The 27,533-nt window shown below is 40.4% G+C and overlaps 2 protein-coding genes across 4 annotated transcripts in view; both read right to left on the bottom strand.

Moving 5' to 3' along the window:
- Nucleotides 1-9,707, bottom strand: part of CD226 (CD226 molecule) — a 99,070-nt gene extending 89,363 nt beyond the window's left edge. For 2 of the 3 annotated variants that reach the window (XM_024754848.1, XM_024754850.1), the window contains exons 1-3: nucleotides 5,908-6,310; nucleotides 2,074-2,238; nucleotides 1,443-1,781 (exon numbers count right to left, since the gene is read on the bottom strand). In XM_024754848.1, coding sequence (XP_024610616.1) covers nucleotides 1,443-1,781; nucleotides 2,074-2,119 — 385 coding nt within the window. In that variant the 5' untranslated portion in view covers nucleotides 2,120-2,238; nucleotides 5,908-6,310. Of the gene's footprint in view, nucleotides 1-1,442; nucleotides 1,782-2,073; nucleotides 2,239-5,907; nucleotides 6,311-9,506 lie in introns of those variants that run through there. The other variant, XM_024754849.1, reaches the window with a different exon arrangement.
- A 5,628-nt stretch (nucleotides 9,708-15,335) lies between these two features.
- Nucleotides 15,336-27,533, bottom strand: part of RTTN (rotatin) — a 162,864-nt gene continuing 150,666 nt past the window's right edge. The window contains exon 50 of the mRNA XM_024754913.1: nucleotides 15,336-15,417. The gene's annotated coding sequence lies outside the window, so the exon portion shown is untranslated. The remainder of the gene's footprint in view (nucleotides 15,418-27,533) is intronic.

Genomic DNA, 27,533 nt, shown 5'->3' with positions numbered 1-27,533 from the left:
AGAAATTGGAATAACCTGATTTGGGACCCAAACTACAAAAGCTCACCACATGGGGCAGGGTGGGGAAGGGCATGTATATCTGGCCATGGTGGCTCAGGCCATGTGTCAAACAGCTCACCCCTAAGACCCTTCCCATCCTCTCCGTCACTTGCATGGCTAATCAGAGTGGACTATACACTGAAGACTTGCAAACAGCATTTAACAGGTGGCTGCACACAACAGCAAATGAGATCTTGCGTGGCAAAACGGAGTCTGTAATAAGTAAGTATTTAACTAAAGAGATTTTGCTAACTGACACTCTGTAAGCCTCGCCCATATACACAGAATTATTATTGAGCTTAGCTACACCTAAACAGAAAGGGAAAACTAACACATGGGAATTTTTCTTACTTCCTGACCATTAGATATTCCTTATATAGTACTTTAAATTGTTCTTTTATAATATGGATTTCTTAAAAAGAAAGCACTATATCAGGTGGTATATGATGTGCTCTGCTGGATGTCTATTTGGGATATAATTTGACAGACACCAGACAAGAAACACACAGTCCCAAATTATTTCCTTCCCTAGACTATCTCTGACAACTAAAAATTTCATCACTAGTCATTTTGTATCAAAAGCCTAGGAAATAATAACAGTGACAGTAATAATAATACCTACCATTCCCCAACTACCATGGGCCAAGTTCCTTACATATATGATCCCTAAACCATTCAACAAAGAGAAGGGTATTATTAACTCAATTGACTATTCAGGAACCTAAGATTCAGAGGGACTGAGCAGCTAATATAAGGTTATAAAGGAAGTAAAGGCTATAAAACCCAAGTTTTTCCAACACGTCACACCCAATCCATGTGGCTATTACTTGTAGGACTAACTAAGCTTCAAACTACAATCACTGGTAGACATGGCAGGAAATACTTCAAGAGATCATTTGATTATTTCTGAGATGACAGCTTGCAATTTCTGAAGCATCTTCTCTAGTGAAACTTGGATGAAGCTAAAAACAGAGTCGGTGCTTGAACTCTGCCTAGGATTCACTAATAAACCCAGATTTGGTGTTACAGAAAGGACTCTGAACAAGCAGGGTTGGAAGCAAAAGGAAACGGGACTACGTCACAGGAGGTGTCTGACCCCTGAACCCCAACATTGCCAACATCAGCTTAATCTACGTTCAAGTTCTCATTAAGACAAGATAAAACCTGTGCCTTCTCCCATGACATTCGAATTCATGAGACGCTTCTTCTACTCAGAAATGATAGCACATTAAGAAAAATGGAACTGATTCACAGTATTATTTCTTTGAAACAATAATATAGAATCTAGAAATGGAATTGGAAAATGACACAAAAATATGATAAAGCATTTCACAGTTTCTACTTGGTCTTTACAGAAACAAATATTGTAGATGGGTAAAAAGATAAATAAAAATTTCACTTACCTGATGGAACCACCTGTATCACCTTTTCCCAGGTTCCATGTGGGAAAGTATGAAGAAAGCAGGAATAGAAGCCAACGTCCACCTCAGAGGCATTATGGAAGGACAAGGTCATATCGTTAGAGGCCGTGGTTGAATTTGAAAAGTAAACCCTATCAACATACGGCTCTCTTATGATCACATGGTAAGTAGGGTTGAAAATGGCTATGGACTCTCTCTCCAGTGTCTTGATCTTGAACCACTCCATCTGGGTTAAAGTGTCCTTTGATGGATACACACATTCTAGGGCCATATTCTTAGCAAGTTTAACAGTTGTGTCCCAAAATATCTGTTCACATGGAGCTGAAAGACACACCATCACGTGATCATGTGAATTCAATTAGACCCGATGATTGAAACACCAAACAGACATCTGAAGCTTACTCTAGACCTAGCAAGATAGTAAATTGAGGCTAACAGTTTCTACCTTAGTCTAAAAAGGTTTCCACTGCTGATAATTGGTATTTACAACTTGTAGTTTTTCTGAACAAGTGAGAAATTATCTAAGCCAAGTAAGGGCATTATAAATTCTGAACATGTCACACTATAAGACTAAAAAAGGAGTAAATTCTTTAAATGAAGACATTATCTTTACCTTTGTATACATAAAGAATAGCCAAGAGGAAAGTAAGGTAATCCATCTCTGGAACCTGTTTGGGAGGCCAGTCTACAGAAAGACAATTTATAATGTCACATTGAGAGCCCCAGCTCGATGCACTGTTTCCTTCCTCTCAGATCCTATCAGCAGTGTCTTCTTTATCTGAAGTATGAACACAGGAAAAAGGTCTTAGCTTCAAAGTCAGGTTTGCTCTCGTACAAAGATGGGCGGATTTGAGTTACTTCTCTCTCGGGGAAATAGCTTATTTTCAAGCTTTCATTTTCTACAAAGATTCATTCATTCCAACAAACATTCTCTGAGTGCCTGCTCTGGGCCCAACTCTGCTCTAGGTGATGAGGATACAGCAATAAATTAAAAAAATATATCCTTGCCATAATGGAACTTACATTCTAGTGGGAGGAGGCAGAAAATAAAATAGAGAAGGACAAAATAGAGTTAGGTGGTAAGTGCATGAAGAAAAACAAAGCAGGACCGGGATGGTGTGGTAGTGTTCCCCCCTGGATAGGAGGGCTGGGAAGTCTGCACTGAGAATGTGAGATTGGGGCAGAGTCTACAGGGCACGGGAAGGGGCCTGCAGCTCCACCAGCATGGACGGCCCACGGGGCATGGCCTTCCTGTCCCCTCTGCCTCTTTGCTGACCTCAGGCATTTGCTTAGGGGGTGATGAAGGGACCGCTGAAGGCCCTCCAGATTCCAAAGTATCGTGGCTCAGGGAATATATAAATCCACCATTATCGTTGATTTTTAAAAACTTTTTATTTTTAAATAATTGTACAGTCACAGGAATTTGCAGAAATAGTGCAGAGAGGATCTGTGTACCCTTCACCTAATTTCCCCCATGGTTCTGTCTTATATAATCTTAGTAGGTACGTCATTGCTCCCTTCCCTCATAAAATAACAGTTCAGTTTCCTAAGAACTTGCTGGGAACGTATAACCACGTCAGCATAAAAATATATTATTGCCTCTGAAACAAGAGGCAACAATGTAAGAATGCATTTGACCCCTGATGAGAGGTTCAAAATAAAAGGGGGGTAAAAATTGAGAAAAGGGGGAGCAGGCACCACTAAAGACAAGTTTGCCTAATGCTGACTCTGAGCTTATGTGATTCCATCCAAAAGTTCACCAGCAGGTGTCTTCTCCTTAACATCAGTATCTAATGTGGGAACTTTCTCAGGAAACATGAAATCAAATATGAAATAAAAAATGTAATGATAATCAGAACAAAATTATAATGTGTCCATATAATAACACATAGTGCTGCCTTATGGTTACAGAACATTCTATTTTCCAAAACCTTTCACATCTATATTATCTGTGCCTATAACAGCTCTGTGATATAGTCAGATGAAGTAACTCTCATCTCTGTCTTGTAGGTAATTTAATGAAGCAATTTGATGAAAATTTTACTGAGCTCTACCAGGTACCCTGCTTAGGTCCTGGAGACACAAGCATGAGAAAGACACAGTCTCTGCCCTCTAGTCATGCATAACGTATTGGGTCAGATAGATTAAAGGAGCAATTCATTATAATAAAACTAGATCATTTCTTTGATCAAGTTTTACAACATCCCAGAGAGGAACAATTCATTCTAACAGATTTGGGGAAGATTTTGTAAAAAAAAATAAAAACAAGTGTACCACATCCTGGGCCTTCCAACCTGAATGAGACTTTCCAGGTAGACAAATAAGAAGAGGAGATAAAGGTGCAAAACCACGGGGCATTTTCAGGAAATGATGTGATTACCATCTAGTGGGTGGGAAGGGACAAAAATGAAATTGGGTCTTGTTTGAAATTATCTTGAATGACATCCATAAGGGAGTTCAAACTTGACATCTTTTTTTTTTTTTTTTGCAGTACGCGGGCCTCTCACTGCTGTGGCCTCTCCCGTTGCGGAGCACAGGCTCCGGACGCGCAGGCTCAGCGGCCATGGCTCACGGGCCCAGCCGCTCCGCGGCATGTGGGATCTTCCTGGACCGGGCCATGAACCCGTGTCCCCTTTATCGGCAGACAGACTCTTAACCACTGCACCACCAGGGAAGCCCCCAGACTTGACATCTTGCTTACATCTGTCACTCCAGCACCAAGCACGATTCCTGGGACATGTGTCTATGGCATAAACAATAACAGCTCTAGGAGGAACTTGTTTTTAAAAATCATTGTAGCTGGAGCCATTGAGAGGAGATGCGGACAACGACAAGAGATTAGACTGTGTAGATAGACAGGATGAAGATTTTCTGATACAATTCTAAGAGCAAGTGGAAGCTGTTGGAGGCTTTTAGGCACCAGAATTACATGACCTGATTTAAATTCTTAGAGAGCTGAGCATCACCCATTTCCCTCTCCTCACTCCTAACAAAAACCTGTTTTGGTTTAGGCATCCATTTCTCCCACACCACCGGGATATTATGACAAATCTGAGCTATTCCACCGACAACTATGACTAATTCGGGGGCTGGAGGTGGAGAAGCCAAGCGTGGACTGAGTAGATCCAATCAGAGTCAAGGAAATTATATTTCACGTCAGAAAGACAGAAAGACCCTCAGTGAATGCCTGCCCCCGCACTGGGAGTAAGGACTCAGGAATGTGGGAGGATTACTAGAAAACAGGTGCTCATTGATAATAACTAGTAGCAACCCCTTCATTCGCAAGGCACCGAAGTCAGCGTAGCTAAAGGATGAAGAAAGCAGAAGGGCACTTGCATTCTGATATGTCTAAACTCAAAGGACCTAGAGGCCTCGGATGTGAATGAAAGGTGCAGAAAGACACTGGACTGAAGATAAAGTTCAGCTGTTACAACTTTGCTAAGGATGAGCCCTATTTATCAACGTCTAACCAAAGGCAAACAGAGACTGGCCCGGAGCTATTTTTGTTGAGTAGGCAGACATTTTTTGCATGATTTATGAAGGGATTTTGGCTCAAGGTTTTTTTTCTATTAGAGCTGTCTGTATAAAAGAGCTTCATCCTCAAGGATGCCATTAATCAAGATATTCCTGGATTTCTCTACTGTTAATACATCTCAGCAAACCTCAGAAGTGACTTTGCTCACAAGTTCATCTGGGTTGGGTGCCCCTCTTCAGACCTGCTGCTTCCTCTGCTGGCTGTCCTTGCAGACCTTCCCCACCTCCTCAGACACACTGTTCTACCCTCTGTGAGATGTTCTGCTTTCCCGGATGCCGGGGCCCTTTCTGAAACTCGGAGGATCCTAGTCTCCACTCGGTTCCCCAAGCCAGCATTCCCCAGCCCGCGCTGAGACTCCTGCTGTGTCTGGGAGCCCGTTCCTGCTCCCACATCTTTCCTGCCCAGCTTGGACAACTGTCCACATGCTGGGGAGCCGAGGCCTGTGAAAGAGAAAACCTGGGCTAAGCCCTGAGAACAAGCCGCTGGGCTGGAAGGGTCACAGCTCTGTGGTCCTTAGTCCCCTCCCTTGTTTTTAGAGGCAGGCCTGATGGTGCCCGTGGCTGGGAGGTCTGGGCTGCTCAGAGGCTCCTGCTTCCAGGGGGTGCAGGTGGTCCAGGTTTCCACTCCCTGCCTCACAGCATCTTCTTAAGAGAATCTACCAGATTTTCCCAGGAACAGACTGAGAAAAAGGACTTTATGCAACACCCTTTTACTACACTATGCCCATCAGTAAATGTACAGGTTCACAGAGATCAACCATTCTGCGAATTAATTAAAGCTTTTCCCCGCAGCTCTCCTCCTGCTTTCCCTACTGGTCATCCTCCTGTATCCACAGCCCGACTCCCTGCCCACTAATAATTTTAAAAGTGTGAACGCGGTCACACCCAGTCTTTTTTCTAGAAGGTTACTGACCTTGAGATGTGAGCGCCCTGCTCGCTCTGACTCTTCTTTCCCAGTATGTGTCTTGGTTAAGGGCTTCCTGTTTACCATGGCCTCTTGGCCTCACCCCCTTTTGGTCAAGGCCATCTTCCCGGCTGTACTCATCCCCTAGTTTGCATCTTGGGAGCAGCTGGGGGCGTTCGTCCTATGCCCTCTCCACCAGAGCTCCCTCAGGTTGGAGCTGAAGTAAATCACTAATATTTCACTAAGGAGGATTAAAACCAGTCAAGAAGTGTCCCTGCTTCTGGAAGCATCTTTACCGTTTTAGCTGCTCAGACTCATTCCCAACTCAGATATACTTCTGTCCTTCTCTTTGCCCCACCTAAGCTTCTACAGTCTAAAAGGATATACTTTCACTGTGAATGTTCTAACTCTGAACTGAAACTACACACAAAAAACTTGAACTTGGTTACTTTGCCTTTTCTTCCCCATCTGCTTTCCTGCCAATCAAAGCACTTCAGAGTCAGAAGTCTCTGAAGTGCAGGAAGCTTATCTCTGCCCATATCTCAGGGCATTTGAATCCTACCTCCTAGATACTCTTTTCGGTGTTGTTTTCTGACTCTCTGATTCTCTGACACAAAAAGCACACAAAGTTGGTGGTTTCCTAAGAACTGTCCCTGCAAGTCTATCAGCTTCTTTGTCCCAGACATGAAACAGTTTCTAGGTTGTTCCAGAGGACAGCAGAGTTAGTTTTACTCATCCTTTTGATGTACTAAGGAATGGAGGTTAAACCACCATGAAGGGCTGTGGCTGAAGTTGAGTTCATGCAATTCGTGGAAATACTGGGGAGAAAAGATGGCATCTGACAGAAGAGAAGCCACTTGCTGGGGGCTAACCTGCCCCAAACACTGAACGACAGGTCACACACTCGGGCTGGCCTCTTCTGCACACTGTGTATGCCTGAAAGCATGCAAAAGACCTTGAAGTGCTGCCTTGCATCACACAAATATCTTTTGAGCACTTAATTGTGGGACAGAGGAAGCTTCCTAAAACACCTGCTTGACTTGTGTCACTCTCTTCAAGGCCTCACCATCCTCAAAAGAATATCCAACTTCTTACCGACTTATGAGGCCAGATACACTTGAACTCTGCTGTTTTTTCCTGTCTTACATCTTACATCTTTGCTCACTCCCTTCCTTCACTCCAGACCCACCTAATAGTTTGGGCTTAAAGGTGCTGCTTACCTAAAAAATGAAGGTGGTTTACTGATCTCATGCAGCCCAGAGAGCAGCTCTGAATGGAAACCAGGATCCCTTCAAAGATTTCAAAACAAATGTACCTCTGCTGGGACCAGAGGGGGGTCTGCTCCGTTCCTTCGTAACAGCAAGAATACATGCACAGGCATTGCCCTTCTGATACAATCAGGCTTGAAATAATAATAAGCAACAAACCATGCAGGAAACCAATACAGAACTTTTTCATCAGAGTTCCCTCTGGCTAAAGAGTGAGTTAGTGAAAGAAGTAACCAGATCTGTGGCGGAAGCTCGGCTCACGCAAGAAGTCAGTCAACCTCACTGAGGAATAATATCAAGAATATGGCTGAGCAAAGGGAAGAGGCCTCCTGGAGGAGAAGAAGATGCTCTGAGCAACTGTGAGACACGAAATACTCTCTTAATTCACTAAAACGGCTTTCTTTGTCTTATGTGAATGGTTTACCATCTTTTCAACACTAACATCTAAACTCCTGTGTCACCCAATGCTCTAGTCGGTCAGGATTGGGTAGATGTTTCACATACGTGTAAAATGTTTTCCCGTAATTGAGTTGCATCAAATAAAGTGTAATTAGGTCTCATGGAAAACGGTTTTTCAGAAATGAGTAGACAGTGAATGGTGGCTCTGCAAGTCAGGTTGTCAGCCTCTTTTTCATAAACCCAGAATTAATTTGGGTTTAAAAAACAGAATTACAGATGTTCAGCATATGACAACAGTGACACTTCAGCACAGCAGGGAAAGAACTTGTTGTCTACTGTAGGGTGTTAGTGAAAGTGACTGCCTATTGGGAAAAGCTGCAGTCGGCATCCACCCCCAGGGCAGCAGGACCTCCCCACGCCCACCAGAGGGCCCGCACAGCTAGTGCCTGGGTGGGGGACCTAGACTCTTGCCAACACATTTATTCCATCGGAATCCAAATCCAAAGCTTGAGGATTCAAAGCAGGGGATCAGCAGGGCCCCAGGGCCCATTCTGGCCAGACGGCAGCAGGGCTGCAGCCCTACCAATGCCCAAGACAGCAGCACACAGGCTCTGCCAGCAGCAGGGGAGCTGGGTGTCCCCGTGGAGTGGCGGCAGGGCCTGTGCCGGCTGCAGGGGTGTCTTAGCAGGCCTGCGGGGGTGGCCCTGGGGGAACTGTGGCCGGCCTAGTGGCACGGAGCCGGTGCCCCCCAACTCACACCCATTCGTTCTGTGACCTGCTCCGTGTCCCCTGTCCCTTCAAGTTGCTTCCTTCTCACCTTAGACAGAAGTACTTTGGAAAGGTACAACTAAGGACCCTGATCACTACACTCAACTGTCACAGCAGCACACATTTCAAAGGTATTAATAATTTGAAAAAGAAAAATATTCTAAAAAAGGGGAGAATATATTTTATAAGCTTGAGGGTAGAGATGGATTTTTGGTTTTGAGATTAAATACATACAGAATATGTATATATATAAATATATTAAGGTACACGTTTTAAGATGTGTATATATATGTGTGTGTCTGTGTATGTATATATATATATATATATAAAATGCTAAAGCCAGGGAAAATGTGATAGCTTTTCCTACATAAAAACTTAAAACTCTGGCGTGACAAATATCACACACTAACAAAGCAAAAGGCAGGACAGTCAGGAGACGGATGACATAGAAGTACAGTATTTTCTAAGTGCAAAGTACTTAAATATCAATGACAGAAAGAAATCCCACAAATGTCCCAATAGAAAACAGGCAATGGATGCTAAACATCAATTCACATAAGAAGCACTACAGATAGAAAAATGTAAAAAGCTATTTGATCCCACGAGTTGTAATAAATGAAATGAATGAATAAATAAAAATGAAAACAATGACAAATTAATTTTTGCAGGTCAAATATGTAAATATACAAATGAAAAGAATGACAGTGACCACAGTTAACAGGAGCAGATGGAGACACAAATGCCATGTGCGGTGAGTAAAAATGCACACAGGTACACATTTTCTATGCAGAAGAGTTAAGATATGACTTATTGTATCCTCTGACCCAGCAAGGTCACCACAAGATAGTTATCCTAAAGAATAATAAATTCAGCAAAGATCTGTGTTTAAAAATGGAAATGTTTATTACAGCATTATTTCTATTAATGAAAACAGGAGACAATCTGCATGCCTTTCTCTAGTGGACTGGCTCAATTAATTGTACTAAGTCCATAGGCTGGCATGCTCTGCGGCTCTTTAATGGTTATGCAGATCTATATTTTAGACATGCAAAATGTCTGTAACATACCAAGTGAAGAACTTCTTTCAACACACGTCCACTCGTAAAAATAAGACAGCAAATGAGCCATTCTGAAAAGTTCTACCCAGACTGGGAGCCCTCACCCTCTCCTCACCTGGTGTGGCATTGCTGGGCCCAGCAGGCAGCACCCAGGACTCCACTGGCCACTGTCTTCTTCTTCCTCCTCTGTTTATCAACCTTCCCTCTCCTGATGGTCTCAAGGTTTCAAGGAAATAAATACTTGCACACACATTTTCAGGACTCCTGCCCTGAGTATCTGGCCCGGGTAAGTACTAAGTTCTTCTTTGGGAATTGGTTCTAAAGACCCCAGGAAGCAGCAGACAGCCACTGTCCATGGACGGATGGGGACTTGCAGATATTCACTATCTCTTCTCTGCAGCCATCCCCTGACAGAGCTCATTCCTTTCTCCTCTGCATCCCACATTACGCTGTGCTGCTGCTATGTGATAAGACTCCCTCTGCATTATGGTTAGTCAGTGAGAGAGAGTGAGAGTTACTCTCCTATAAACAAGAGTATGGGCTTTGCAAAGAGACTTATGTTCAAATCCTGATCCATCTTGGACTAGCCGTGGGGCCTCCAGCTCCCAGGACTTTGATGACAGCAAAGACCCTGCCAGCCCCAGTGGAGAACCCAGGCTGGCAAACCCCACCCTCATGTTATCCCAGCCAAGTACCCTCCACCCAGATGGGGAATTTCAGACACAAAGCTCTGAATATTTTATTCGGCCTCATATACTCTCAATACTGCTGCATCCCAGGTACTTTAAAGAAATTTTTTACTTTCCAAAACAGCACAAAACATACATGTGCTAGGATACAAAATTAATATACAGAAATATGTTGCATTTCTATACACTAATAATGAACTATCAGAAAGAGAAATTAAGAAAACAAACCCATTTACAATCGCATCGAAAACAATAAAGTACCTAGGAATAAACCTACCTAAGGAGGTAAAATATCTGTACTCAGAAAATGATAAGACCCTGATGAAAGAAATTGAAGATGTCACAAACAGATAGAAAGATATACTGTGATTGTGGATTGGAATAATAATATTGTTAAAATGACCATACTATTCAAGGAAATCTACAGATTCAATCTAATCCCTATCAAAATACCAAGCATAGGGCTTCCCTGGTGGCGCAGTGGTTGAGAGTCCGCCTGCCGATGCAGGGTACATGGGTTCGTGTCCCGGTCCGGGAAGATCCCACATGCCGCGGAGCAGCTGGGCCCATGAGCCGTGGCCGCTGAGCCTGCGCGTCTGGAGCCTGTGCTCCACAACGGGAGAGGCCACAACAGTGAGAGGCGCATGTACCGCCAAAAAAATAAATTAAAAAAAAATACCAAGAGTATTTTTCTCAGAACAAGAAGAAATAATCCTACAATTTGTATAGAAACACAAAAGACCCCAAATAGCCAAAACAATCTTGAGAAAGAAGAATAGAGCTGGAGGAATTACACTCCCTGACTTCAGACTATACTACAGTATACTACTAAAGCTACAGTAATCAAAACAGTATGATACTGGCACAGAAACAGACACATAGCTCAATGGAACAGAATAGATAGCCCAGAAATAAACCCATGCACTTATGGTCATTTAATCTACGACAAAGGAGACAAGAATATTCAGTGGAGAAGAGACAGTCTCTTCAATAAGTGATGCTGGGAAATCTGGATAGCTACATGTAAAAGAATGAAATTAGAACACCATACACAAAAATAAACTCAAAATGGATTAAAGACCTAAATATACGAGGAAAACATGCAAAACACTCTTTGATATAAATTGTAGCAATATTTTTGGGGATCTGTCTCCTAAAGCAAAGGAAATAAAAGCAAAAATAAACAAATGGGACCTAATTAGACTTAAAAGCTTTTGTACAGCAAAGGAAACCATCCACAAAAAGAAAAGACAATCTACAGACTAGGAGAAAATATTTGCTAATGATATGACCAATAAGGGATTAATATCCAGCATATATAAACAACTTATATAACTCAAGAAAACAAACAACCTGAATTTTAAAAAATGGGCAGAAGACTTGAATAGATGTTTTTCCAAAGAATACAATGCTCAACATTGCTAATCATCAGGGAAATGCAAATCAAAACCATAATGAGATGTTACCTCACACCTGTCAGAATGGCCATCATCAAAAGAACATAAATAACAAAGGTTGGCAAGGATGTGGAAAAAAGGGAACCCTTGCACACTGTTGGTGGGAATGTAGATTGGTGCAGCCACTGTGGAAAACAGTATGGAGGTTTCTCAAAAAACTAAAAATAGAATTGCTATATGACCCAGCAATTCCACTCCTTGGTATTCAAAAACAAACCCCCAAAACCTTCATTCAAAAAGATACATGCACCCCAGTGTTCGTGGCAGCATTATTTACAATTGCCAACATATGGAAGCAACCTAAGTGTCCATCAAAAGATGAATGGATAAAGAAGATGTAGTATAAATAAATACACTATAATACTACTCAGCCATAAAAAGGAATGAAATATTTCCATTTGCAACAACATGGATGGACCTGGAGGATATTATGTTAAGTGAAAAAAGTCAGAGAAAGACAAATACTGTATGATTATCACTTATATGTGGAATGTAAAAAATAAAACTAACTAGTGAATGTAACAAAAAAGAAACAGAATCACAGATACAGAGAACGAACTAATGACTACCAGTGGGGAGAGGAAAGGAGGAAGGGGCAAGATAGGGGTAGGGGATTAAGAGTTACAAACTAGTATGTATAAAATAAATAAGCCACAACAATATATTGTACAACATGGGTAATATAGCCAATATTTTATAATAACTGTAAATGGAATATAGTCTTTAAAAATTGTGGATTACTACCTTGTACACCTGAAACTTATGTAATATTGTACATGACCTACACCTCAATTTAAAAAACCATGTACATACTTAGATTAGGTCCTTGATAGATATTGTTATCGCAAATTTCTGAACTTTTATTTTTGTTGTCATGGTTGTTCCTCTGCTTTGCTGGTGCCCTGAGGACAGTTTTGTCTGCAGTCGAGTAATGGAACTTATATTTGAGCTGTTTGGTTAACAATTACACCAAGGTCATTGTCCCCATAGCCTGTCACCATGGCAGGGTAACTAGATAAGGGAAGGTTTGCTGCCTCAGCTACACAAGGCCCCACATCTTCCTGTAATTTGAATCCAGAATAAATGTAGTCTAATGTAGATAGGGTCCCATCTCTCTCTGGAGCTCCCCAGAATGGCTCCAACATACAGCTGGTTGAACGGGTGTGTTTATTAACAGCCTCCCATTTCATTCTCAAAAGTGTCTTGGTTTGGATAATAGGTCATCTTAAAAGCCACCTCAGCTGTGGGTTTGAAGTCCCATGAGCAAGGAAACCCTTCAGTCCTGGACAAATCATGATAGTTGGTCTCCACTTATACAGCAGTAACAAAGACCACCTGGGTCCTGGTGCTGGGTCCAGCCCATCTTCATTCCTGGTCAGCTCCTGGTCACCTTGGGAGGCTATGGTGTCTTTTCTACCCAGCCCTCAATCAGGATTACCCTTATCCATCATAAAGCTTCTAACACTGCTGGCTCTCAAGGAGGCAGGGCCAGAGCCTCCATCCTCCTCTCCCCGGTGCATGTGGCCTCTTTGAAAAGTTTCTACCAGGTCCTGTGAAGGGCAAGCTGGGTCAGACAGAAAAACAGTCCTTCTATTCCCTTCCCTCAGGGCAATGGGAGCCTACCCACTTCATGTGTATCCACTCTGAGGGGGTAAGCAGTGATCCTTCTGAAAGTCAAATTATGACCTGTGGTGACCCTCTCTTTCCCACACTAGATATAGAAGGAGCCAGCTCCTTTTTCAAAATGAATAGATGAACCAATATATAAATAGTTTACATTCCTTCTAACCTGATGCTGCACTATATACAAAACTGTGCCTTTTGTCTTATTTTTATCTGCTTTGCGTCTGTCTCTCGATCCCCCAACTTGAATGTGAGTTCCTTGAGTGCAAAGACTGCCTTGTTCACTGCTGTGCTGAGTGTGACCCACTGTCCTGGTTTGCCTGAGGCCAAGCAGTTTCCCAGGACATGGGATTTCAGTGCTAAAACCAGGACAGTTCCAGGTAGACCTCGGCAGTTGTAACTAACTGTATCCCCAATCCAAAAGCGATGGCCAGTATGTAGCAGGTGTTCAATAAACAATAACTATGACCTAACTTTATCTTATATATTTGGCTTATTTTCAGTCATTTTACCACATTTCCCATTTATTTCAATCTTCTCTGCTATTCTGAGCACCAGCATGCCTTTCTCTCTCTTAATTTCCTCTGAGGAACCATTCTGCCACTTCAGTGCTCTAAATAAAAAGCTGAGATGTCCTCAAAGTTCAAAGTTGCATCACGGGCATAATTTTCCTTGTAGTATAGCTATGTAATCAAATTGTTCCTTTACCAACATGGATCAGATTTCATAGTTTAGCATACACAGGCTGAAACTCTTTAGTTTCCTGCATTTATTAAAACCAGAAATTAAAATATCTATTATTTTTTAATGAGAATGCTAAAATTATCTGGCTGACATGTTAAAATACCCAGGACACACTTCATTCATGGGGGGTACAATATCCATTTCCCTAATGCCGAGGCTGAAAACTGGTGTCACCTTTGGGTCATCTTTTTCAACCCCTCGTATTCAATCACCAAATGCTACAGAGCTAAAGAAAGTATTTCAAAAAGCAACCTCTACATCTGTACTCTCACTGGCCTAGTCCTCAAAGCATCCAAGATGGGAGCATAGATTCACTTGCTTCTAACTCATCCTACAACTGCCCTTGGATCTACTTTCCTAATAACTACTTTCTGAGTAATAAAATTGATAGGTATTTTTCTGATCATCTCACTTAATCCTTCAACTATAAACAGCACAGGTAATGACTATTAAATGGTTACCAGTTGCCTGACACTCCTCTAAGGCTTTACATGTTTTATTCATTAAACCTTTTAAAAATCTTAGAAAGTAGGAATTGTTACTATTCTTACCTTACATGTGAGGAAACAGGCACAGGGTGATTAAGTAACTTTCCCAATGCTCCCCACACCTTCTAGGTAGCAAAACCAGGATTTGGACTCAGATGTTTGACTGTAGAGCACACACTCTTTACCTCAACATTCTACTGCCCCCCCATGGAGTCATGTTTTTTACCCACTCAACAGATAATGAAGTGGGCTTTCAGCAGGTAGGAAACCTTCCTGAAGTTCCATGTGTAAGAGCCACTGCAGCACACTGCCTTTCTTCTATGGTACTCCCCAGGTCAGAAATTTTCATTAGAAAAAATTATTTCCTATGGCAATGTTTCCCAAAGTGCATCTTCCAATTATCATAGACATTACGGAAAATGTGGATTTTGTGGATAAACTGGATTTGGAAACTTTACACTCTTTAATCCCCTTTTGGAAATACAGATATCATTCAATGCAGCATATTAAAGGTTCTGAGAAAATCAGGAACGAAGAAGCCTACTGAATTTAGTTTAAACCACTGTTTCTCAAACTAGTTTGACTGTGAAATTACATCTTTATGTATCCTCTATTAGCATACGTCTCAAAACATACTGTGGAAAATGGTGTGCAATAGATTCACATCTAAACACCTTGGCTTCATTTTCAAAGTCTTACATAGTATACTCCCTTCTTCACCTGTCCAAAGTCACTTCTCATTTGAGAATCAAAAATAAATGTAATTCAATATATCAACAAGTTAAAGAAGAAAAATTATGTGACCATATTGATGGACACAGAAAAATCATTTGATAAAAAAATGTAACACCCACCCACAATAAAAGCCATGAGTTAGAAATGGAGGGGAATTACCTCAACTTGATCAAGATCATCTGCAAAGAACCCGTAGCCAGGACTGAATGCTCTCCTCTTAAGACTGGGGAAAAAGTAAGGAGGTCTGCTTGAACCATTGCTGTACAACATAGTACTAGATGTTCCAGCCACTGTAATAAAGCAAGAAAAAGAAATAAAAGGCATACAGATAGGGAAGGAAGACATAAAACTAGGCCAAACTGCAGAGGACATGATTGTTTATGTAGCAAACTCAAGAAATCTACAAAATCTTCTAGAACTAATAAGTGAGTTCAGTAAGTTTGCAGTATACAAGATCAACACCCCAAAATCAACTGTATTTCTATATACTAATAATAATCATAGGGAAATTTAAAACATAATACCATTTATAATCACTCCAAATAAAATAAAAGACTTAGGTGTCTGGTATATTTCTACCATGGGATACTACTCAACAATAAAAAAGATCAAACTATTGATATATGCAAAAACTTGGATAAATCTGCAGGGAATCATGCTGAGTAAAAAAAAAGCCAGTCTCAAAGGTTTCATAGTGAATGTATTCCATTTATACAACATTCTTGAAATGACAAAATTTTTTAAATTTAGAAATTTTAGAAAAGATTAGAAGTTGCCAGGGGTTAAAAATGGGGAGTGATGTGGGAAAGAAATATTTGTCATAACAGGCAACACAAAGGATCCTCACGATGTTGGAACTGTTTTGTATCTTGACTGTGGTGGGAGATATGCAGATTTACACAGGGGACAACACTGTAGAGATCTTAATATAATTAATGCAATTATTCTTGTATTAACATGATATACTTATGCATCTTATACAGCTTAATACACTAGAACTTAAAACACACATGCACCCACACACAAATGAGTACAAGTAAAACTGGGGAAAGCTGAATACTGTAGGTGAATTGCATCAATGTCAATGTCCTGGCTGTGATATTGTACTCTATTTTGTAAGATGATACCACTGGGGGAAACTGGGTAAAAATATATGGAGTCTCTCTGTATTATTTCTTACAATTGCATGTGAATCTACAATTATCTCAATGAAATTTCAATGAAAATAAAGAGAGAAGGCAATAACATAACATTTATGGTTCTTTGGTGCCCCACTGCCAGGAATCTTCTGTGAAGAGTCAGAACTGGGGACTCATTCACCTTTTAGGTGCCATCAAGAAGGGTATTTAGATTGGTTCAAGATGACAGAGTAGAAGGACGTGCTCTCACTCCCTCTTGCGAAAGCACCGGAATCAAAACTAACTGCTGAACAATCATAGACAGGAAGACACTGAAACTCACCAAAGAAGATACACCACATCCGAAGATAAAGGAGAACTCATGATGAGATGGTAGGAGGGGCGCAATCACAATAAAATCAAATCCCATAACTGCTGAGTGGGTGACTCACAAACTGGAGAAAACGTATACCACAGAAGTCCACCCACTGGAGTGAAGCCCCACTTCAGGCTTCCCAACCTGGGGGTTTGGCAAAAGGGAGGAGGAATTCCTGGAAAATAAGACTTTGAAGGCTAGCTGGATTTGATTGCAGGACTTCAACAGGACTGGGGGAAACAGAGACTCCATTCTTGGAGGGCACACACAAAGTAGTGTGCGAATCAGGACCCAGGGGAAGGAGCAGTGACCCCCACAGGAGACAGAACTAGACTTACCTGCTAGTGTTGGAGGGTCTCCAGCAGAGGCAGGGGTTGGCTGTGTCTCACCGTGAGGACAAGGACACTGGCAGCAGAAATTCTGGGAAGTACTCTTTGGCATGAGTCCTCCCAGAGTCCACCATTAGCCCCCAAAACAGCCTGTAGGCTCCAGTGCTGGGTTGCCTCAGGTGAAACAACAAACAGGGAGGGAACCCAGCGCCACCAATCAGCACACAAGTGGATTAAAGTTTTACTGAGCTCTGCCCAGCAGAGAAACACCTAGTTCTATCCACAACCAGTCCCTCCCATCAGGAAGCTTGCACAAGCCTCTTAGATAGCCTCATCCACCAGAGGGCAGACAGCAGAAGCAAGAAGAACAACAATCCTGCAGCCTCTGGAACAAAAACCACATTCATAGAAAGATAGACAAGATGAAAAGGCAGAGGGCTATGTACCAGATGAAGGAACAAGATAAAACCCCAGAAAAACAACTAAATGAAGTGGAGATACGCAACTTTCCAGAAAGAGAATTCAGAATAACGATAGTGAAGATGATCCAGGACCTAGGAAATAGAATGGAGACAAAGATCGAGAAGATGCAAGAAATGTTTAACAAAGACCTAGAAGAATTAAAGAACAAACAAACAGAGATGAACAATACAATGACTGAAATAAAAAATACACTAGAAGGAATCAATAGCAGAATAACTGAGGCAGAAGAACGGATAAGTGACCTGGAAGACAGAATGGTGGAATTCACTGCAGTGGAACAGACTAAAGAAAAAAGAATGAAAAGAAATGAAGACAGCCTAAGAGACCACTGGGACAACATTAAATGCAACAACATTCACATTATAGGGGTCCCAGAAGGAGGAGGAGGAGAGAGAGAGAAAGGACTCAAGAAAATATTTGAAGAGATTATAGTTGAAAACTTTCCTAACATGGGAAAGGAAATAGCCAGCCAAGTACAGGAAGCACAGAGAGTCCCATACAGGATAAACCCAAGAGGAAACATGCTAAGACTGAAGGGAGTGGCAGGACATATTTAAAGTGATGAAAGGGAATAACCTACAGCCAAGATTACTCTACCAAGCAAGGATTACTCTACCAATCTCATTCAGATTCAATGCAGAAATCAGAAGCATTACAGACAAGCAAAAGCTAAGAGAATTCAGCACCACCAAACCAGCTCTATAACAAATGCTAAAGGAACTTCTCTAAGTGGGAAACACAAGAGAAGAAAAGGACCTACAAAAACAAACCCAAAACAATTAAGAAAATGGTCATAGGAACATACATATCAATAATTACCTTAAATGTGAATGGATTAAATGCTCCAACCAAAAGACACAGGCTTGCTGAATGGATATAAAAACAAGACCCATATATAGGCTGTCTACAAGAGACCCACTTCAAACCTAGGGACACATACAGACTGAAAGTGAGGGGATGGAAAAAGATGTTCCATGCAAATGGAAATCAAAAGAAAGCTGGAGTAGCAATACTCATATCAGATAAAATAGACTTTAAAATAAAGAATGTTACAAGAGACAAGGAAGGACACTGCATAATGATCAAGGGATCAATCCAAGAAGAAGATATAACAATTATAAATATATATGCACCCAACATAGGAGCACCTCAATACATAAGGCAACTGCTAACAGCACTAAAAGAGGAAATCGACAGTAACACAATAATAGTGGGGGACTTTAACACCTCACTTACACTAATGGACAGATCATCCAAACAGAAAATTAATAAGGAAACACAAGCTTTAAATGACACAATAGACCAGATAGATTTAATTGATATTTATAGGACATTCAATCCAAAAACAGCAGCTTACACTTTCTTCTCAAGTACACACGGAACATTCTACAGGATAGATCACATCTTGGGTCACAAATCAAACCTCAGTAAATTTAAGAAAATTGAAATCAAATCAAGCATCTTTTCTGACCAAAACGCTATGAGATTAGAAATCAATTACAGGGGAAAAAACGTAAAGAACACAAACACAGTGAGGAAAGACAATACATTACAAAATAACCAAGAGATCACTGAAGAAATCAAAGAGGAAATCAAAAAATACCTAGACACAAATGACAATGAAAACATGACAATCCAAAACCTATCAGATGCAGCAAAAGCAGCTCTCAGAGGGAAGTTTATAGCAATACAATCCTACCTCAAGAAACAACAAACATCTCAAATAAACAATCTAACCTTAAACCTCAAAGAAGTAGAGAAAGAAGAACAAACAAAACTCAAAGTTACTAAAAGGAGGGAAATCAGAAAGATCAAAGCAGAAATAAATGAAATAGAAACGAAGAAAACAATAGCAAAGATGAATAAAACTAAAATCTGGTTCTTTGAGAAGATAAACAAAATTGATAAACCATTATCCAGACTCATCATAAAAAACAAGGAGAGGACTCAAATCAATGAAATCAGAAATGAAAAAGAAGTTGCAACAGACACCGCAGAAATAGGAAGCATCCTAACAGACTACTACAAGCAACTCTATGCTAATAAAACGGACAACCTGGAAGAAGTGGACAAATTCTTAGAAATGTATAGCCTTCCAAAGATTGAACCAGGCAGAAATAGAAAACATCAACAGACCAATTACAAGTAAGGAAATTGAAATTGTGATTAGAAATCGTCCAACAAACAAATATCCAGGACTAGATGCCTTCACAGGTGAATTCTATCAAACATTTAGAGAAGAGCTAAAACTCATCCTTCTCAAAGTCTTCCAAAAAATTGCAGAGGAAGGAATAGTCCCAAACTCACTCCATGAGGCCACCATCACCCTGATACCAAAGCCAGACAAAGATACTACAAAAAAAGAAAATTACACACCAGTATCACTGATGAATATAGGTGCAAAAATCCTCAGCAAAATACTAGCAAACAGAATCCATCAACACATTAAAGGATCATACACCATGATCAAGTGGGATTTATCCCAGGGATGAAAGGATTCTTCAATATACGCAAATCAATCAATGTGATACATCATATTAACAAATTGAAGAATAAAAACCATATGATCATCTCAATAGATGCAGAAAAAGCTTTTGACAGAATTCAACACCAATTTATGATAAAAACTCTCCAGAAAGTGGGCATAGAGGGAACCTACCTCAACATAATAAAGGTCACATAGGACAAACCCACAGCAAACATCACTCTCAATAGTGAAAAACTGAAAGCATTTCCTCTAAGATCAGGAGCAAGACAAAGATGTCCACTCTCACCAACATTATTCAACATAGTTTTGGAAGTCCTAGCCATGGCAATCAGACAAGAAAAAGAAAAAAAAGGAATAGAAATTGGAAGAGAAGTGAAATTGTCACTGTTTGCAGAGGACATGATACTATGCATAGAGAATCCTAAAGATGACACCAGAAAACTACTAGAGCTAATCTATGAATTTGGTAAAGTTGCAGGATACAAAATTAATGCACAGAAATCTCTTGCATTCCTATACACTAACGATGAAAAATCTGAAAGTGAAATCAAGAAAACACTCCCATTTACCATTGCAACAAAAAGAATAAAATACCTAGGAATAAACCTACCTAGGGAGACAAAAGACCTGTAGGCAGAAAACTATAAGACACTGATGAAAGAAATTAAAGAAGATACAAACAGATGGAGAGATATACCATGTTCTTGGAGTGGAAGAATCAATATTGTGAAAATGACTATACTACCCAAAGCAATCTACAGATTCAATGCAATCCCTATCAAATTACCAATGGCATTTTTTACAGAACTAGAACAAAAAATCTTAAAATTTGTATGGAGACACAAAAGACCCCGAATAGCCAAAGCAGTCTTGAGGGAAAAAAAAGGAGCTGGAGGAATCAGACTCCCTGACTTCAGACTATATGACAAAGCTACAGTAATCAAGAAAATATGGTACTGGCACAAAAACAGAAGTACAGATCAATGGCACAGGATAGAAAGCCCAGAGATAAACCCATGCACCTATGGTCAACTAATCTATGACAAAGGAGGCAAGGATATACAATGGAGAAAAGACAGTCTCTTCAATAAGTGGTGCTGGAAAAACTGGACAGCTACATGGAAAAGTATGATATTAGAACACTCCCTAACACCATACACAAAAATAACTCACAATGGATTAGAGACCTAAATGTAAGACCAGACACTATAAAACTCTTAGAGGAAAACATAGGAAGGACACTTTTTGACATAAATCACAGCAAGATCTTTTTTGATCCACCTCCTAGAGTAATGGAAATAAAAACAAAAATAAACAAATGGGACCTAATGAAACTTAAAAAGCTTTTGCACAGCAAAGGAAACCATAAACAAGATGAAAAGACAACCCTCAGAATGGGAGAAAATATTTGCAAATGAATCAACGGACAAAGGACTAATCTCCAAAATATATACACAGCTCATGAAGTTCAATATTAAAAAAACAAACCACCCAATGCAAAAAGGGCAGAAGACCTAAATAGACATTTCTCCAAAGAAGACATACAGATGGCCAAGAAGCACATGAAAAACTGCTCAACATCACTAATTATTAGAGAAATACAAATCAAAACTACAATGAGGTATCACCTCACACCAGTTAGAGTGGGCATCATCAGAAAATCTACAAACAACAAATGCTGGAGAGGGTGTGGAGAAAAGGGAACCCTCCTGCACTGTTGGTGGGAATGTAAATTGATACAGCCACTATAGAGAACATATGGAGGTTCCTTAAAAAACTAAAAATAGAATTACCATATGACCCAGCAATCCCATTACTGGGCATTTACCCAGAGAAAACCATAATTCAAAAAAACACAAGCACCTCAATGTTCATTGCAGCACTATTTACAATATCCAGGTCATGGAAGCAACCTAAATGCCCATCGGCAGATGAATGGATAAAGAAGATGTGGTACATATATACAGTGGAATATTACTCAGCCATAAAAAGGAACGAAATTGGGTCATTTGTAGAGGCGTGGATGGATCTAGAGACTGTCATACAGAGTGAAGTAAGTCAGAAAAAGAAAAACAAATATTGTATATTAAAGCATATATGTGGAATCTAGAAAAATGGTACAGATGAACTGGTTTGCAGGGCAGAAATTGAGACATAGATGCATAGAACAAACATATGGACACCAAGGGGGAAAAGCAGCGGGGTGGTGGTGGTGGTGTGATGAATTGGGCAATTGGGATTGACATGTATACACTGATGTGTATAAAACTGATGACTAATAAGAACCTGCTGTATAAAAAAAAAATAATATAAAATTTTTTTTAAAAAGGGTATTTAACTTGGGTTTTTGACAGTTACAATTCATGCACTGCCTGTGATTTTCCCACCTCTAACAGACTGTGATATAGATATAAAGTAGCATAGGAAATACTAAACATTGCAGTTCCCTCTTCCCCATAACTTTAAGGTAAGTAGGGGAATTATCTAGGCAGCATACAGGAGCTTAGGTAATACTAACAGGTGAAAGAAGACGCCACACCAGGTTGTAAAACAGTGGCAAGGGTCTAATTTTCTTCCTTTATGCTTAGAAAGAATAGAGTAGGAGGGAGAACAGGAGTGATATTTTCTTTTTTCTCTACAATATGAGCATGGTTTCATTTGATAAAGGAGGAATTATTTTTTTAATGAATGTGCCATTGTTCCTATCACTAGGGAATTACTTTATTGGGGGATTAAATAAATGAAAATGATACCACAATGTAAATGGCAGTGGTTATATGGGTTGGTGCCTTAAAGGCAATCTTTATATTTTTATTCATGAACCTCTTTATTTTACATATTTCATATGAAAACGTATTATTATTATCAGACAAGAACGTTTTAAATGAAAAAGGCAATGAATGATTATTTATTGAATGGATTAATAAGTGCTGCAGTCAAACCTTGTATAAGCTACTACAGTAAAACAATCCACGAAAATATGGACAAACTCTTCAATAAGTATTGATTGACCTGAATATGTTCTGAATGAAAATAGGTGAGCACAAAAAAGTATATGAATGTGCTTGATTCTTAGGAAGAGAAAGTCATTGCTAAAGTCAATTTGAGAGAGATAAAAATGCATTGAAAGCAGTTTATTTAGACCACGGGACTCTGAACACAGGTCCCACACAGAGCAGACACTCTCATTTGAGTCTGTGCTCTGCAAATGGCGTACGGTGTCGTTCACAATTTGTCCACAATGGATCTTTATGAATTTCCAAATTACACACTCCAGTCACATTCATAGCAGTTAATTTCAAGCTGTTCTTCAAACAAAGCATTCTCTTTCAACCTCTGTGCTTTTACATTGAAACGGGCCTCCCCTCTGGGTTTAGTGAACTGCTTCTCCCTCAGGATGAGGAGAGAGACACAGGTGCTGGAAGTGGGCAGCTGTCAGTGACCTGGAAACTGTCTATCGCAGCTACAGGACTCAGGGGAGCTGGGGGAATGTGGGCCAGAAGTTAGGCATCTCCTACAGCAGCTCTGGGGAGAAAGGCCTCACATACACTCCTGGGACCGGTGGGGTGGGGCGGAGGACAAGGCGGTACCCCAACAAAGGAATTTAGAAGGAGCCAACAAACTGTGTCTGCATTTACGCTTTGATCTGGAAATTCTACTTCTAGGAGTTTGCTCTGAACAGACACCTCTACAAGTACAAAACAACATAGGAACAGCTTTTTAATAATTGTGGCATTATTCATAATCGCAAAACATCGGGAACAACTTGATACTCATTCATGAGAAACTGGTTGAATCAAGTATGGTACATCTATATACTGGAGTACCAAGAATGAGGAAGAGCCCTCTGAACTCATGCAGAGTGACTTCCAGGATACATTTTAAATGAAAAAAAAGTACAAAAGAGTGTGTACAGCATGCTGTCCTTTCTGTTAGAAAGAAGGAATAATTTTATATATATATATATACTGCAAAAAGAAATACAGAAGGGATAAGTTATAAACCAGGGATGACAGTTATATGTAGGGTTGGTGGGAAGCAGCTGGAGGCAAATGGATAGGAATGAGACCTCTCTGGCTCTTCCTCTTTATATGATTTTGACTTTTGAGTTATGTATGTTTTACATATTCCAAAGAAAACAATTAAATGAAAGGATTAAAAAATCAAACTAAAATTGACTACAAAAAAATTAACCTAAGTGTACTTCTAATATATAACCACACAGAAGAAGAATTAATTCCAGCCACTTTGGAACTCAGTTCTCTGACTATAAACTTTAATACTAAGGCTATATTCTAAACACAAAATAATTGCAGTTGCAAAAAAAACCCCAAAATATTTGAACTTTACTAAGCAGTAAAGTAGGGCCAACTTGTTGCTGGTGGTATCACTCATGTAGTGATTCTGAAACTATTTTGCTGGGGTTGGAGGATAGAGGAACTGAGTAGATATATTCATTCTGATGTTGTAGGGAACCAGGGTTCTCACTGTGAAAAAGAGATATACAAATATGGAATGGGAAAAGGAGAAGAACTCTGTGTTCCTAAGTTAATATTAAAGTTATCAGTGTAAACTCATGAAATTTAAAAATAAGTTTTCTGGCTCTGTCCACCGAAAGGGTCTAGAAGCAGTGACAGCTGAGTGGCCAAGCACAAGCCTATCTACCCCCATCAGCTTGGTTTCTAGATCTCATTCCCTATAGTATTTTGGACAGCTATGAATATACTAGCAACATTATAGATCTGATGACACAATTGGGCACTGAGGCGCCTTTTATTTTAGCCACCAGCAGAATGAGGTCAGGTCAGTTTTCTGAATCTAATGATCTAAGGCCCTTGAAGAGGAAGCGGGAGTGGAAAGTAAAGAAGGGACCACTTCTGAGAGTGTTGTAGGTGGAGCCATCACAAAGCACACTCAGTTATGCTGTAATTTTGACAAGGTCAGTGGATATGAAAGAGCAAAACTGTAGTCTGTTGAAAATTTGGAAACATTTTTAGAAGAGATAAACATGAGCTTCTAGTAGGATATTTTATTCTTTTTCAAAGCCAATCATTTATCTCTTTATTATTCCTTAATTACCATACTTATAAAATTTTTTGTATAAGAACACCAAAAATTTCCCCATATGACCTTTCACGATCCTCTGCGGTCTGCACATGTCCTGCCGAGACTGTCAATATCCTTGGTTGTGTGACTGCTGTCATGTCAGCTTGAACAAACTGCAGTTACAGTGACAAAGAGGAACTGTTAACCACCGGATGATTCCACAATGTAGTGCATGGAATGTGGAGGAAACTTTAATTCCTCTTGGACAGGCGGCCACTTAGATCTAAAAGGACCTGAGAAATCAGGCCGATAGGGAGGCATATGGATAGTGAGAAGGAACAGTAAGAGTGAGACGAGGGTTTACAAGCAGAGCCAGGGTCTTCCCAGCAGAGGTAATAACTGAAGTTAGAGGGGTGATATGACATCTTGGGGAAAGTACACAGGAGAAAGAGCTGAAGAATGTTTATAGTAAAACTAAAGCAAAAATAACACCAATCAAACCCTAAACCTTACATTTCTAAAGGGTCCTTGAAAGATCAGAAGACAGATTTTATTGTGGGTTCAAATTCTCAGAAGTGAGAACTAGCTCATCACTGAGTAGAGGTAAAAGTGAAACATAAGTCCTTGCCACAAGTGTTTTCAACTTAGTGATCATCCTATAGCTAACAATAAATAATAACACTTCTATTCTATAAAATAGAGCACCAACAAGGTGTGCTAAATAAGAAGGAGGTCTGAAGACTAAATAAGAAAAGTTTAGCCATCTTAAGATGCTAGAAGGAGAATATTAGGGGTCCCCAAGACACACACACACATACTGAATTCAGATATATGAAATGTCGTACCTACTAATCGAGCAGAGGGAAGGAAATTAGTGGCTGTTGCCCGAGAACTTGGGATACACGATTCTCTAAGTATGGAATAAAAGCAGACTAGCAGTTGTTTTCTTTTCAATTTAACAAGTGTATTAAACTGATCTGTGCTCGTATCAGCTCTAAGCAGAGAGGAGACAGACCTTTAACTTCACTGGATTAGAGAACGATAGCACATAATTCACATGCTTCAGGGAGTGAGGCTGGTGACCACTGTTTGGCATCCAAATGTAAAATTAGGTGAAGGATCACTGTATAGTCAGAAATACCCATGTGTGGGAGCCAGTGGACGTTCAGGCTGGAGGTGGGTGGAGCACCGCGCAGAGCAAGGTGACAGGACCCGAGATCAGGGCAGCCCTGCCCGTGGCCTTGGAGCCCGAGCCCCGTGGGGTGGCTTTGGCACAGCAACACAGCCCCGCCCAGCGCAGGGCATCCAAGCCCAAGCAACGCTGGAGCCTGAACGGGGTGTTCAGTAGTCAATTGGAAGATGTTTGTGTTGCTTGGTGTCACTCTCTCTCTGTTTCTAGGTATCTTCTCCAAACTCTAATATATATGCCCATGATGTGTGTGTGTGTGTGTGTGTTGTGTTGTGTTGTGTTGTGTTGTGTTGTGCAAGGCAGAGCTCTACTTTCTCCTGCCCTAGAGGATACTGGGGGTCAAATCCACATATTTCCAAGTCCATCCAGAGCAAACCTCTCCTTTGGGATTGAAGTACTTTTAGGACTTTTGTGGATTGTGTCTGAATACGAGTTCAAATTATACTACTTTTCTAATTTCAGAAGTAACCAGAAGGCAACCATGAGCTGAGCTAGTTTTAAGATGCCCCACGAGATCAGCACTGACTATAAGTGCCATCTTCAGCACCAGTGGTCTGGGGCAGGTGAAGTTAGCTGCCTCATCTGCTGGACTCTAGGAGCACCATGCTCTTATTTGGTCATGTCACCTGGCAGTTCATGTGTGTATATGTTTGTCTCTGCCCTGAGGGCTGGGAGCTGCTTAACCAGAAGCTCTGTGTTTCATATCAGGGTATCCAGGCCTGGAACATAGTAAGTGTTGGATAAATGTGAGTTAAGACAAGTCTACACCGGGGGAAATGTACAGTGGCCTAGTACATAGCATTTTTCTTTTTTGAGATTTTAGATAATGATGCTCAGAAATCCAGGTATGCTTTCATGACAGCGAAATCTGAGAGGTTCTTTCTAAATTACAGCAATAGGTTAAAGGCATTTTTAAACTTTTCAATTAAAAAATGTTGGCAATTAGAGCCCTTCTTTAAGAAGCATACAGTTTCCATTTTTCTTGTTCTACCAATTTATTTCTCAGTTTGTTTCCAAGTCCTGCATCAAATAACGCTTTTCTCCTATGTTATTCATACATAACCAGAATAAGAGATAGAGCAGTCTTAAGTTGAATAGTATACCAAACAGACTTGCAAAACATATGAATGTGTATTATCAAGTTTCGTTCTGTGCATTTGTGACATGAACTTTTAAAAACCCATCATACAACATTATATAGCTTGAAACGTAAACTGAGGGATCGATTCTACAAAATCAATGAAATAAAAAGCTCCAAGTGACTACTTTTACAGTTGACAGTTTAAAAGAATAAGAAAAACTTCCACTCTCAGTGCACACATCAAATCTCACCCCAAAATCCTGGGCAGCCCATGTGGAGAAGGGGAAGGGGTACAT

The sequence above is a fragment of the Neophocaena asiaeorientalis genome, unplaced genomic scaffold, assembly GCF_003031525.2.
Source record: "Neophocaena asiaeorientalis asiaeorientalis breed wild unplaced genomic scaffold, Neophocaena_asiaeorientalis_V1.1 scaffold124, whole genome shotgun sequence".
Lineage (NCBI taxonomy): Eukaryota > Metazoa > Chordata > Mammalia > Artiodactyla > Phocoenidae > Neophocaena > Neophocaena asiaeorientalis.
This window is presented reverse-complemented; position numbering and strand designations above follow the sequence as displayed.